Raw genomic sequence first — 13,738 nt, forward strand, 5'->3', positions numbered from 1 at the left:
AATAAAAAAAAATGCATAAACAAAGAAGACAAGACAAAATAACATCAGGTTTCTTTTAACATTTAATATGCTCCCTAATTGTTCCGTTGGATCTGGGGAGATAGATGTTGTTATCTTAACCAACTCCCAGAATATTTTGAAATTTGCCTATCATGGATTGTAGTAGAAGCAAGTCTTAGTATAGGATCATAGCAGGTACAAAACTTTAAAAGAAATCTAGAGAAATACGGATTTCTAATAGGCAGTGAAGCCTGTTAAATCCGTCTGCTTTGGGACTCTCTGTAAGTATAGTTGTAGTGGATCTTGTCATCTTTGACTCTGTTTTTTCTTCCCAATTGTAATGAATCTCTGTTGTATTAGCTAGCTCAAAGCTTGGTGCAGAAATCTAAGAAATACACCACCAGTTGCTTTGGGGCTTATATTGGCTAAGTTAGTGTTGTTTTTAAGACCATGAAATTATATAGTGAAAAAATTTGATTGAGTCTATCGTCTCAGAAAAAAGAACTATATCGTGTTCTTCAGCTTAATGGGCTCAGTGAAAAATTCAGTTAGGAATTGCAGAGAAATAATGTAAAGTTTCCTGCAACCATTATAAAGCAAATCAGACAAAATTTTATTTCCTCTTTGTTGCCAGAGACTACATTATTTCCTTGTGATCTGGCACTAACTTGAGTTTCTATTATGTCTGATTTCTGAAACTTTGGACTTTTTCCTGCAAGTATTGGTTTATTGTAAAAGGGTTTTTTTGTTTTGTTTTGTTTTGGGTTTTTTTTAGTGGTTCTGGGTGCAGATGTAACGAAGATTTCTATTGATTATGATATACTGTAAAGTGTGTACATAATGGATATACAGAAAGGCATATGTACCAAGAAAAATGTATTTTTTTCTACATGCTTCTTAATCCCCAAGTTAATTGCTGGGAAAAAAATGTTCTCTTAGACTGTGACAGCATTTACATCTTTGGTGTAGCTGGCTCAGGGCATGGGCAAATGACATTTTACATTGGTACAATCACCATTACCTTTTTACCAGGATAAAAATGTAGCAGACAGACAACACAGATCTTAACCCTAGAGAAAGTTTGCCCAAACCAGTGGAGAATAGACCCTAAAAAATTAGAGGTAAGAAGTACTTGACTGCTGGTCAGTTATACTGGTGTAGGTTTTGTCTGTCTTCAGCTTATCCTGGGCTTACTGGTTCCCAGGTAAACAGGCTCTTGCTTGCTCCCTTGTCACTGAGTGGTTAAGCACAATAATAGGAGCCTACAGTCTGAGTGACTTAGGGTAGCTGCATTTCTGTCCTCTGTAGATCCTAGCGTGATTTCTGTTGGTGAACAAATCTGATACAAATTTTGTTGGTGGAAATGTCATCTGTTTGTGTCACCTCTGCTGGTCAAGGTTTAGCTGCAAGCATACATAGTCAAATATATGGCCAGCACCAAGTCAGCTAAGCCCATTGCTGTGGACCAGCAGCTAAAATGATGCCATTTCCTAATGTTGACAATGCCTTCATTACTATTTCTGACACCCCTTAATTTTGTTTACTAATTATTATAAAACCTTGCAATAAGCAGACCACACGAAAAGACGTTCCACCAAGAATTAAACAAAAAAGCAGTTGTTTTGCACATAGACCTTCCAACCAAGAAGGTGGAAAATATACCATCTAGGTCTTCTATAGCACTTTGCATCAGTCTATCTCAAAGGGCTCCCTCTAGACATTACATGTAAGGCATGATTAACCAAGCAATCACATCTTAAGTGTGATAAAACAAGCAAAAAGTTACAAAGTTATTCCACAAAAAATGTGCATTAACTTCATTGCTTATTCTAATCGCATCATTAATTGAACACATGTCTAGGTGCTCCCTGGTGGCCAGGAGCCCCCGAAACTAAGGGTCCCCCTGCCACAGGGGAGCACCACCCACTGTCAGCCCCGCAGCTAAGAAGACTTGCAGTGATGGCAGTGTTGTCAGTGATGGCAGGCTTGCAGTGATGGCAGTGTGGGACTTGCAGTGGGGAGAACGCTACCCCCCTGTGAGTCCCCCCGGCTGTGGGGCTTGCAGCAGGAGCAGCAGGGAGAAACATGCCCCTGTTGTGAGCCTTTTGAGGTGCAGGGCTTGCAGTGGCAACAGCATTCCCCTGTGCTGCTCCTGCTGCAAGCACCATAGCCAGCATTGCTGCAGGGCTCACAGTGGGAGCAAAGAGGAGAATGCTGCCACTGTTGTGGGCCTTGAGGGGTGTTAGCTGCTATGGGGCAGCTGTGGGAGATGGTGCAAGGAGAGTTGGGGATCACAATCCCCAGCTCCCCCTGCACTGGTGATGAGGCATGATGGGATCTTAATGCACAATCCCACAATCAGCCAAATTGTGCATTAGATTCCATCCTGTCTTTCCCTGCACATATAGAGGGGCCCAAAGTGTTTTACAGAGTGAACAACCATAATTACCCACTTTTACAGATGGGGATAATTGAAGTATACTGAAGGATAATGAAGTTCACAGGGTTGATTTGTTTAAGGTCACTCTTTGGATGAACATGAGCCAAAAAAGATCTTTCAAGTATTAGTCCAATGTTCTAGCTAGCTCAGCAGTGCTCAGCCTCCAGCCTGCGGGGCCATTGTATCTGGTCCACAGGGCTCCCCAGGAGTTAGGACATTTGGCAGCCGGCGAGCAGGGGCCATTAAGTTGGCCACCCTCCTCCCTACCAACAGTACTGTACCTAGACTCCTGGCAGCCCCAGGCAAACTTTTAGTATGTTGCTCCCCTTCACCAGAGATAATGATAATAATAATCAGACAACGGAAAAAAAAATACCATTTTTGGTTCCCCTTTCTATCCGGGCCCAGATGGCTGTCCAGTTCACCCATGCAAGTATCCGGTTCTGCCTACCAAATTCCCAAACTCCAAGTACCACGCAGGTCAGGGCCAGGCCAGAACCCCTTCCCACATGGGGCAGGGCCATGCCTCTCCCCTGCTTGTGGATTGGGGCTGGGCCATGCCCCCTTCCCTGCCCTGTTCCCAGCAGGACTGCATGTGTGCCCCTTTCCCTTTCTGCAGGCCTGTGTTTGAGCCTGGCTATGCCTGATTCTCCCACAAAGCTTCTCCCTACCCCCATGCAAGGCTGGGACCAGCACCTTCCCTCCTTACAGGGCTAATTTGGAGCCTGGCCATGTGCCCTTCCCTTCCCATAGGGCCAGGTCAAGCTCCTTTCCCCTGTGGGGCTGCATTGGGGCCAGCCTGCCCCCGCCTCCCTCCATGCAGCCAGATGGTGCCTGCCATGCCTTCCCGTGCACAGATTGGGAACACCTCCTGGGTCTGGCCCATGGATGGATCAGGCAGTGCCAATCCAGCCCACCAGGCAAAAAAGGTTGAGCACCACTGTTCTGGGCCTGTGACCACACCACCTCTCTGGGATTCAAAATTAGGGGGAGGGAAATGGTAATTGCTGTGGCAGAAAAAGTTTTAAAAAATCCTCAACGTTACAAAGTAGTAGGAAACCTACCTGAAAAAACTATATTCTCTAACACCTTTTTCTTCCTTGGCTGTAATGTGTATCACTGATTCCCTAAAAATTGCCACCTCTTGCTCTTTTTTACGTTTATTTTGTCCCTTCCCCCGTCCTTCTTCCAATTGCTCCTTAACTCATTTCTCTTATGCTTTTTGTCTTTCTTTCTGTCTGTATTCTCTTCTGTATTCCAGACTACCACCAATGCTCCTTTCCCCTTCTTCCTTTTGTTATTTCTTTCCTGTCCACTTTATTTTTGCTCTCCCTGCCTCCCTACCTCCCTCCCCACTTCTTCTTGTGTTCTGGTTTCTTGGGGTTGCTTTTTCTATCTAGTGTTCTTTTCTGCCCTGGTCTCTCTTTTTTCCCCTTTGTCTTGATCTCACCATTTTTCCCCTCCACTGTGACTCCTTTTTTCCTCTGCCCCTTTTTGTTGTTAGAGCATTGTTCATTCCAGTTTCTCTCCCCTCAGTCTCTGTAGCTGATCGCGCAGGGGGAGGGCAGGGGGTGGCGAGCTGGTGATCAAAGGGACTGTGAGACCTGAATCGTCAGGGTATAGCACTCCTATAGGTGTTCAGCACCTACCACACTGAAACCTCCAAAGCATAATTGAGGTCTACAGGTGCAATAGCAAAGCAAATCCTAAATAGTCACACAGGTGGAGGTGTAATCAGACAGTGAAAGGACATATCTGCCAGATAATGCAGGGTCAAGATTGAGGCAAGAGAAGATGCAATTAGCAGTTAAGTGGGGTGGGTGACATCATTACTAGTACAGTTTTCTTGTAATAATAATTCCATAATAATGTCATCATGTATCAGACCAGATTGCAAATACTGATGCAGAAATGTTTTTGGTTGTTACAGCTGAGCTTTCTTTCCTTGCTAGTATTTTCAGCAACTTGCTAAGCAAACATGCTTATTCTCTGACTCTTTTGATTGCTGCCATAACCAGGAAGATCAGGGAAATAAAGATAAAATTAAGTTATTATCAACAGAATTTATAGCATTCTGCTTTGCAGCAGGATAATATTTGCTAAGCCATAAAAAGTGTATTATGAATATACTAAGGAATGTATAGAATTAGGAATTATTTCTCCCTGTTTTTGTAGTAAAATCTAACACTTAACAGTAATCAGTGCCTCTAAAAGATCAGTTTCTGTAACTGTAAAATTTGCATCTACAAATTTAGCTTGGTAAAGCCTCTTCCATCTTCTCTGCTTATAAAAACACAGTATGTGTCATGCCTTCCTTATTCTGCACAGTGCATGTGAAAAGATGGATGCTAGAATGGAGGTAGAAAGAAGAGCATTCTACAGCTGTTTTCATATTGATTACTCAAATTGCCATTTAATTTGCTGGATAGTACTACACAGTACCTTAACTATTTTTCACGCATTCTTATTGATTGTGGTAATTGTGCCTTGACTTATATGCATATATGGTGTCACCTTTAAATATTTATGCACTCATGAAATGTTAATATGTTGAGTTAATATGAAGCTCAACAAAACATGTTTTCCAAGAGCAGTGATATTGCTAAGAACAATGCCCTTCCCCCCCCTTTTGATTTTGTCTCCTCATTCATCTTTTTACCTGCTCGCCTTAGTTGTATCTAAATCTGTGTTAGAACGGCCCCCCTTCTCATTTATGCAGATTTTATTGTGTATTATAAGAGAAGAAGAAAAAACCCATAAGTCATTTTAGTGATGTGAGACACAGCGTTGCAGTTTATTTGCATCATTCTATCATGACTCCTATACTTGGGTAAGGGAGTGGAGTACTTTCCTCTGCAAAGATCTCTAAAGCAGGATGACTCATCCACAGTGCACAGTGGAGATGTTCACATGTTCCTGAAAGGTGGCTATAGGAATGCAAAAAAGAAATTGCAGAGGTGTTTCTTTGATTTAGTACAGCTGCTATCCAGGTATTATGCTGAACAATTAGATGTAATTTAAACCCCAACTTTTAGCATAAAAAGTAATTCTACTAGGCAAAGCACTGAACCACTCAGTAGCCAAGAGACTGCCTGCCTTTCTCCCTGTGTACCACTGATACTGTCTCAGTCCGTTTAGGGGTCATAAACAAAAGAGTCTGAATGTCTGGAGGGAAGTGGGAGTTTTTTACATGACCTTGGGGCCCTTCTTGTAGATTTAGGGTTGGAATCCATAGACTTCTATAGAAATTTTAATAAGAGTCCATATAATCAATGAAATGTAGGGTTTATCATTCTATAGTGTTCTCTGGCTTCATTCTTTATATATAAATTTAATTTTCTATGAGGTCAAGGTGATACTGATAGATATTTTTTAAGATACGAGGCAAGAGTGAAATCCTGCTCCCCGCAAGTCAGTGGAATTTTTGTCATTGACTTGAATAGAGCCAGGATTTAATCCCTAAATTCTTGCCTTATATTCATATATGGTATATATGCATATCTACCCTTTTCCAGTTGTCTGAGGGAGGCACAGTTCTTTGGGTAGATGTGATATCTTTTATTAGACCAACTAAATAGTTAGGGAAAAGTTCTTTGAAAGCTTTTGGGCAGAAACACCCTTCACTAGGCATAGGGAGACTGCTGCTGTTATGTGTTCTCCAAGGTAGAAAAGATGCTAATTTACAACATGCAGGTTTTTGAACATACTCAGAGAAGTGGTATGATTAAGGGGCTGGACCACTGGACTGGTGCTTAAAAGACGTGTATTTTGCTCATGTTCATGACTGGGTGACCTTAGGCAAGTCACACCTCTGTACCTCTGCTTCCTCCATCTGTAGAAGTGGGTAATTATGGTTTCTCAGTGTTTAAGACACTTTAGCTAGAAATGGACATTGCCAAGTGAAGCATATCAGCTGAGCTGGGATGTGTCCCAGCATTGGAGATGATTCACTTCATTGGAGGAAACACATATTTCCTTTTCTCCTTTCTGGTGAGGCGAGACAGGGCTTTAGGGGCCTAGTCCTGTATCCCTCAAGCCCAGGAAGTTCCTGCCTGGCTTTCCCCACCTAGAGACATGTGCCTGGGATATCCAGGGTGCATCTGCATAAGCAGAAAAATTCAGGGTTTCACCACTGAAGGAGCCATGCTCCAAATATCCCAGGGATGCATCTTGGTAAGAGGGGAATCTTAGACTTTTCCTGCTTATGGAGACGCATCCTGGAGAGTCTCAGGGGCACATATGTGTAAGAGGGGGAAAGCTGGGTAAGTGCTCCCAAGTCTTTACGGGTCCAATCCTTCATGGGAATTCCTGGGACATGTAGGATTGGGCACTTTGAGCCCCCAGAGCACCTACCTGGCTGGGATGCCTTCAGAGTGCTGGCAGCTCTGAGCTGTGACTGCTCTTGTGTCATAAAATAAACAGAGGTCTGCTGTTAAATATCAGCACAAATTAAAACCCTTTTGTCATGGCCACAAATTTTGTGCATTTGTGGTATGACAAGGGGTGTGGATGTCTGTTTGCTTGGCCTTTGTGCTCCCATCAACATGTTTAAGCCAGGAGAAAGGTGACCTAAGGCGGCTTCTGTTTCAACCCTTTGAGATCTACTGATGAAAAGTGCTATATAGGCGGTATATTTCCATCTTCTGTGTTGGAGGGTCTGTGAGAAGCAACTGCTTTTTTGTTCATTTCTTGATAGAACATCTTTTTTTGTGGTTTGTGACAAAAATAGTCAGGGGCATGATGCAGTTGTCACACCAGGAGACATTGAAAAGGCTAAAAAACTGCCCCATGCTATTTTAAAGAAGCCTTTTCAAACAAGGGAGGTAACAGATAAGATATATTGGGTGGGAAAGTGAATTGGGGAAAACACTACGAAGGGGAGTACAGCAGATAAACACCTGTTTATGAAGAAAATTCACAGGGCCTCTGAGGTCCTATTGTACTTCAGAAAAATCTGCTTTTGAAGTATTTCTTCCTCTAGCCATGCAGCAGCTGTTCAGGACATGTGCTTTGTTTCTTTGTTAAAGCTTGTAGGAGAGGTTTTATCACAAAGCCAATGCTTAGTACAAACCTACTTTGAATTATTTTCTTTTCATTTTCAGTCCTTAATCTGTCTTCCCTGTCTTGTACTCGATATGAAAAATGAGCGTCTCATAACTTAGGCAGACTCCATGGTATATTCATAGAGAATACTTTTATTTGCTGGACAATGAGATCCTTGGTTGATTTGCAGGGGTGGGGCAGGATTTAGCCCAAAGAAAATAAGTTGCATAATTTCTCAAATACTATATTCTATTGTTTTTGCACAGTTCTCTTGGAGATAAACTTGTTGAAGTTGGGTTTGCTTACATCCATAGCATTTATAGAATTACAAATGTTTTGTGCATCAAGAAAAAGTTTCTTTCACCATAGATGCAGTAAGTACATCTTCTTACCCTGTTACCTTGTCTAAAATAGGAATTTTGGTACGTAGGCCTTTTTTAGACTTGGACCCAGGTATATATATTATTCTTATTTTTAACATTTCTTTTAGTTTATTAAAACATAACTTTTTACACCTACCACAACATTAGATTGAAAAAGAATCAAGTTCTTGCCATTGACTTCTATCTCAACTTCTTCATGCAGGGAGATGGAACCAAGGTATCGTGTTGCACTGGAGTGACATGGCTTCCAAAATACTTATGTCTGTACATTGAGTGATATTTCATGTGTTTTGTTCAATCTACCAGCACCATGAGGCAGTGGTGGTGAAACAGGACTAGGAGGATGTCTTCCTCCCCGCCCCCCCCGAATTATTCATGACATTGTTTTAACTTCTAGTTTGCAGGAAGATTCTCAGTTTACGATAACAAATTAACTTTATAATCTATACCCCTAATATAGATGCTTACTAAATATCCTGAAGAAAGAGACTAATTCATCAATACCTGTATCCTCCACGTAAATTAACTTCCTTTCTGATTTCCATTTTAGATTGTCTTGGAAAATAGTAGCCGAGAAGACAAACATGAATGCCCATTTGGCCGAAGTAGCATTGAGCTGACAAAGATGCTGTGTGAAATACTGAAAGTAGGAGAACTACGTAAGTCTGACTTGTTTGCTTGACCAAATTTTGTTTCTGTGGTGATTATGTGGTGCCTGATAATTGTGGAATAGACTGAATGATGCATGCATTGAATTCCAAGAAAAGGTTTGCATTTGTTTTATATGTATTCATATGTAGAATGTTGCTTCTATTGCAACTTATTATATTATTTCTTGGGTTGGGTTTTTTTTTTACTAATTGTGGGTATTATCAAATGTAAATATAGTGGCTGTGCACCCTGGCTGTGAAACTTTGCTATCTGATGCAGAATGATTACCAGCTTTTCTCCAGAGATGAGTGTATTTCAGGTGTGGTGGGCAATATTTATACTCTCCAAATAGGTGGCGTAATTTTTTCATCCTCAGGTAGATTGATGACTATTTGCTTGTCTGAGTTGTCCCACTGAAATTTGTGGTTTCTATCTAAGTTTGCACAAGCAATTCCATAATTTGTAAATTTGTTGAGTATTTATTGCTCCACATAAATGGTATATATTATATATGTAAATTACTTGTAACTATGAAATGAAAAGTGACAAAATAATTATACAAAAGTAAGCAAACTTCAAAAGTATCAATTAGATTTCAGGTGTGTACTTGATAGCCGTATTCGTCTGACACAAAAAGACACAAAAAACTAGAACTCTTGGTTCCAAAATGATACCTTTTATTAGACCAACTGGAAAATGGCAAGAAAATTGTCCTTTTCTGCAAGCTTTCAGGATCAAGGGCCCTTCATCAGGCTCTGGGAAAAGTATAGATGGTACAAGATGGTAAAAAGTCCCCATAGGTAGGAAATAAGCTTCATTTTTGCATAGAGGGAGCTGAAGATGGAAGGCTGTCCCTCTGGGTCCATGAGAGTGTCTTTGTGAGCTGTGTTGAGTAGCTCTTTGATGTGTTGATCAGGCAGAATTCCTTCCCTGGAGGTGTCAGATGGTAGTCAAGGAGCTGAAATCTTTCCTTGTTATTCTGCAGTGAAGTTTAAAATCCAAAATTGGCTAAAATTCAGCATCTTCCCTGTTTCACTGGTGTACTTGGTAGCCATGTTGGTCTGACACAAAAAGCCATACAGAAAACTAGAACTCTTGGTTCCAAAATGATACCTTTTATTAGACCAACTGGAAAATGGCAAAATGAAAATGCCAACAGCCTTCCTTCTTCAGCTCCCTTTGTGCAAAAATGAAGTTTATTTCCTACCTATGGGGACTTTTTATCATCTTGTACCATTTATACTTTTCCAGAGCCTGACGAAGGGACTTTGATCCCAAAAGCTTGCAGAAAAGGACAGTTTTCTTGCCATTTTCCAGGTGGTCTAATAAAAGGTATCATTTTGGAACCAAGAGTTCTAGTTTTTTGTATGTCAGTTAGATTTGAGAACCCCACCTTGATAGGATCTCACTCAGTGTATGTTTGTTTTTCTCATTTCTTAGTACAGTGTAGCAGTATTCAACTCCTAAATGTATCACTGTAGTTACTGATGGCAATTATCACTGTTACTGTCTTTGCCAACACACATTGCCCTGAGTTTCAATTCCATGCAGCACAATTTTGTCCTTTGATTTCTTCTGCTCATGTTCTTTCTGCAAACTCTGTGAATGAAGTCTTTCCTCTACCCTTGTCCCTAAGCTCACTGCAGTTATTTGCAGCCAACCTAGATGCAATGGAAAGGCGGAAATCAGGAGAGGTAATGTTTTAGGTTTTGCTTTGGTTCTTGTTCTTCAACATATATCGGGGCTCAGTTTAAGAAGTACAATTTGGGTAATGTTTCAGCTAATGCTTCTAAGTGCAGCAGGCCAGAAGAGCTGTTTACCAAAGGCAAAATTCTCTCCTGTGCAGTGTGCATGTGTGTTACTAGAAACTTTCAGAAGGTAACATACTCAGAGAAATAGCATGGTGATCAGTTTTGAATCGCACCATAAGAAGATCTACTAGTAATACAAGATTGGGGGATAGTAAATGAGGAGTTTACTGAAGGAAGTTTAATGAAGGGACTGTGTTAGACCTACTAAAAAGACATAACAATGGGAGTGGGATATGTGATAGAGGGTGAGTGTCTCCTCACAAACAGTCTTACTGATGATGGCCATTGCATATTTTTATTGTACCACTCCTGATGCAAAGTCTCCTGCTTTTTAAATTTTGGGAAAACCACATTGCATATGTTTTGACAGTGTTTCTAATTCTGTACCTTAGTCTCGTCACATGCAGTTGTTAGCCTTCTAACTGCAAGTAAAAATCATGTGCAATAATATCAGTGACTGTTAGCACTATTATTGTTCCTCCTAACTGTGCAGTAACCACGCCAAAGCAGTCTAAAGGTATGGGTTTTTTTAATGCCCTTTAAATGTGGTGGTGGTGGGGTGTATTACAACAGAAAGAGGACAAGTTTTTAATTAATTTAAAAGCTATTTAATAATAATTAATTAAATATTTTGAGAGATTTTCAAAAAAGCATGCACCCATTTGGTAAATATTGATAGGAGAATGTTTCCGGAAAAGGAAAAATACAGAAGAGAGGAAGTAGTGAGGGGTCTGAGCTGGCAAAAAGCTTAGGGGAGACTGGCTAGGCCAGGTGTAGGTAAAATGGCAGATCTGGCTGGTGGCTGGACTCCATTTCCCAGCAGCCCCCTGCCTATGTGGCTCCCAGGCAGTCTCCATGGAGACCCTAGGAGCATGGGGTCATGACAGTGCGGGGCTGCAGCACTGGGGCTCTGCCCCATCCTGGCCCGGCCCCACACTCCTGTGGTCTTCATGGAGACTGGCCAGAGCTGCAGGGGAAGGACGTGTGGCTGGGTGGGGACCTGCTTTGGGGTCAGGGCCGGGGCCAGGGCCAGGATCTTGGTGTGGTGACAACGTGGAACCCAGGGCATGGCAGAGTGGCAGTCCGTTCCACGCACACCCCTGCCCATGGCACCCATGCTCATTGCAGGGCTGTGCAGGCAGCAGATCGTGGCTCTGCCCCTGCCCCAACCCCACATTATCACCACCCTGGCTTCACTTGCCCATCTCCGTCCTAGCTGCATCCCCATCCCAGGTGTCCAGCCTCACCTGCATGGGTCCCAGTCCTGGTGATGGGTGTGGGTCGGATGGGCCGCGGTGTTTGGGCAGTGGGGCTGGGTGCAGTAATGGCAGCCAGAATGAGCCATCACCACAAGGACTTCTGGGAAACGGAGTCTGCCACAGGCCTGATCCAGCCTGTGAGCTGGACTTTGCCCACCCCTAGGCTAGGCAGTAATAGGTGTAAAATATCTTTAAGGAGGGTTAAGAACTAGAACAGATTATGTGTGGAGGTCATGGGAGAGTTTGAAGACAAATATCTTGATCTTGCTTAGAAGCAGGGGGAATGGATTAAATGTCCAGGCAGGATGGGTCCCTTCCATTCCTACGTCCTAGGATTGAATGGGAGCATTTGAGATGGCACCTAATGTGTAGCAGGGCGTAGTGGAAAGCAAGGCACTGGCTCATAATGGCCACTGCCTTATGTGTGGTACTCTTCATTTGAGACATTTGCCATTTTTGAAGGCTTACAACTTTGAGTTGAATTTTTCAATGTCTGGGGTTCCTTTGTTCATGAGGGAGTGAAGTTTGAGCAAAAAAAGATTTTTCTTAATTTCTTCAAAAAAACAGCCTATATGTGTATAAAGGGAACACATTGTTGTCATCTTAAAAATAAAAAAGGCATAATTTTTTTTGAGCTGTAATTATAGTTTAAATGTGTGGGGGTAGAAAAATTAGCATTTGTACAAAAATAGCTATGGCTGAAAGGAATTACCTTTTTAATGTTCTAATGAAATTTATTTTTGCTTTGGCCAAATAATGACCTCGTTGGAAAATAGATACTGCGCACCCAGTTTGAGTTTGTATGAGTCTCTTTGCTAAGCAAGTAGCCAAAGTCCAGTATTGAAAAATAGGATCAGTTCTTCAGTAGATGGAGATCAGAATAGCACTAGTGGCATCAATACACTGAACAGTTTATACCAGCCAAGGGTCTAGTCCAGGAAGTGATTGCATAATTAGAGACCGCATCATAGTGTGTGCCCGCAGGGGCCAGGGTAAGGTGGGTAAGGGTAAGGGGCCTAGGCAAGTTTAGATGTAACATTCCCTGCATCTTGAGTATATAGGTGTGCAACTTTATTATTCTTTTAATGTGCTTTGTTTATGTGGGGTACATATATGTCATTTTCAAAGCTATGATATCCAGTTTCTAATAATACCATATTTACTTGAATCTAAGAGGACCCTGAATTTAAGTCAAGCCCTTAGTAAATAGATGCCACACAAGAAAAAAATAATTTGGTATTTTTAAAATAATTTTGGTATTATTATTACTATTTTTATACCTAGTCAGCCTATACCTATTTTTATACCAGACCTACTGACAAAAACTATGGCAATACCAGTAAGTTATAAATTCAACATCAACTTCAATTCAATTCAAACATTGACTTAACCTATATTAGGTTCTGTCCAGAACCTGGTAAGTGTTACTCCTTTCTTAGACCCTGCAATTTAGGACCAGTCACTTGTGCATGCATCTTCACTCTTCACTGTTCTCATCTTCTCTTTCATCTTCACACAAAACATTTTCTTCAGTTCCATCCGTGGCACTGAATACACAGCACTTTTTGAACCCTTTGATGATGGATTATGAAGACATCCTTCCTGAAGAAGTCAGAGTCCATTGGCAAAGTGATGCTATGATTGGCTTCTTAATCTTCCCAGGTGTAAGTGCATGGTTCCTTGCCAAGAGCCAGTCCCAGTACTGATACTAAAAATGGCCCTTAAAGAGCTTATTTACTGACATCCAGTACTTGGAGTTGAGATGTCATACCAGGAGGTATGACTACAAGATCACAATTCATTGACCAAATTTTTGCTTTCACGTCTAACACAGAGTGTGTTATATGCCCTTTCACTGAATCTGACACTAACACTCCTCTTTTCTTTAGCAGTACCCCAGGTCTCCATTTCCACATAACATCTAACCAGTCATTCATCAGTTCACTTGACATCTGTCCTAATTCCTAGCATCTAGCCACTATTCCTGGTGGCAGTTTTTATTTTGGCAGAGTTTTGGGTTTCAAAAACACATAGGGTGGCAATTTTCTCCCATCTGCTAATACTGCTAACATCACTGTAATTTGTGACTCTTCATTTCTTATATTTCTCGTAATTATGGATTGTGCACCTTTTCATGGATGGTGACATTTT

At 41.5% G+C, this 13,738-nt stretch overlaps 1 protein-coding gene across 4 annotated transcripts in view; it reads left to right on the forward strand.

The window, feature by feature from the left end:
• The window catches only part of ELMO1 (engulfment and cell motility 1), a 462,043-nt gene that overhangs the window by 238,396 nt on the left and 209,909 nt on the right, over nt 1-13,738 (forward strand). For all 4 annotated transcript variants that reach the window (XM_025211243.1, XM_006029749.2, XM_025211244.1 and 1 more), the window contains one exon: nt 8,417-8,525. In XM_025211243.1, coding sequence (XP_025067028.1) covers nt 8,417-8,525 — 109 coding nt within the window. The remainder of the gene's footprint in view (nt 1-8,416; nt 8,526-13,738) is intronic.

Source organism: Alligator sinensis, unplaced genomic scaffold (genome assembly GCF_000455745.1).
Source record: "Alligator sinensis unplaced genomic scaffold, ASM45574v1 scaffold254_2, whole genome shotgun sequence".
NCBI classification, from domain to species: domain Eukaryota; kingdom Metazoa; phylum Chordata; order Crocodylia; family Alligatoridae; genus Alligator; species Alligator sinensis.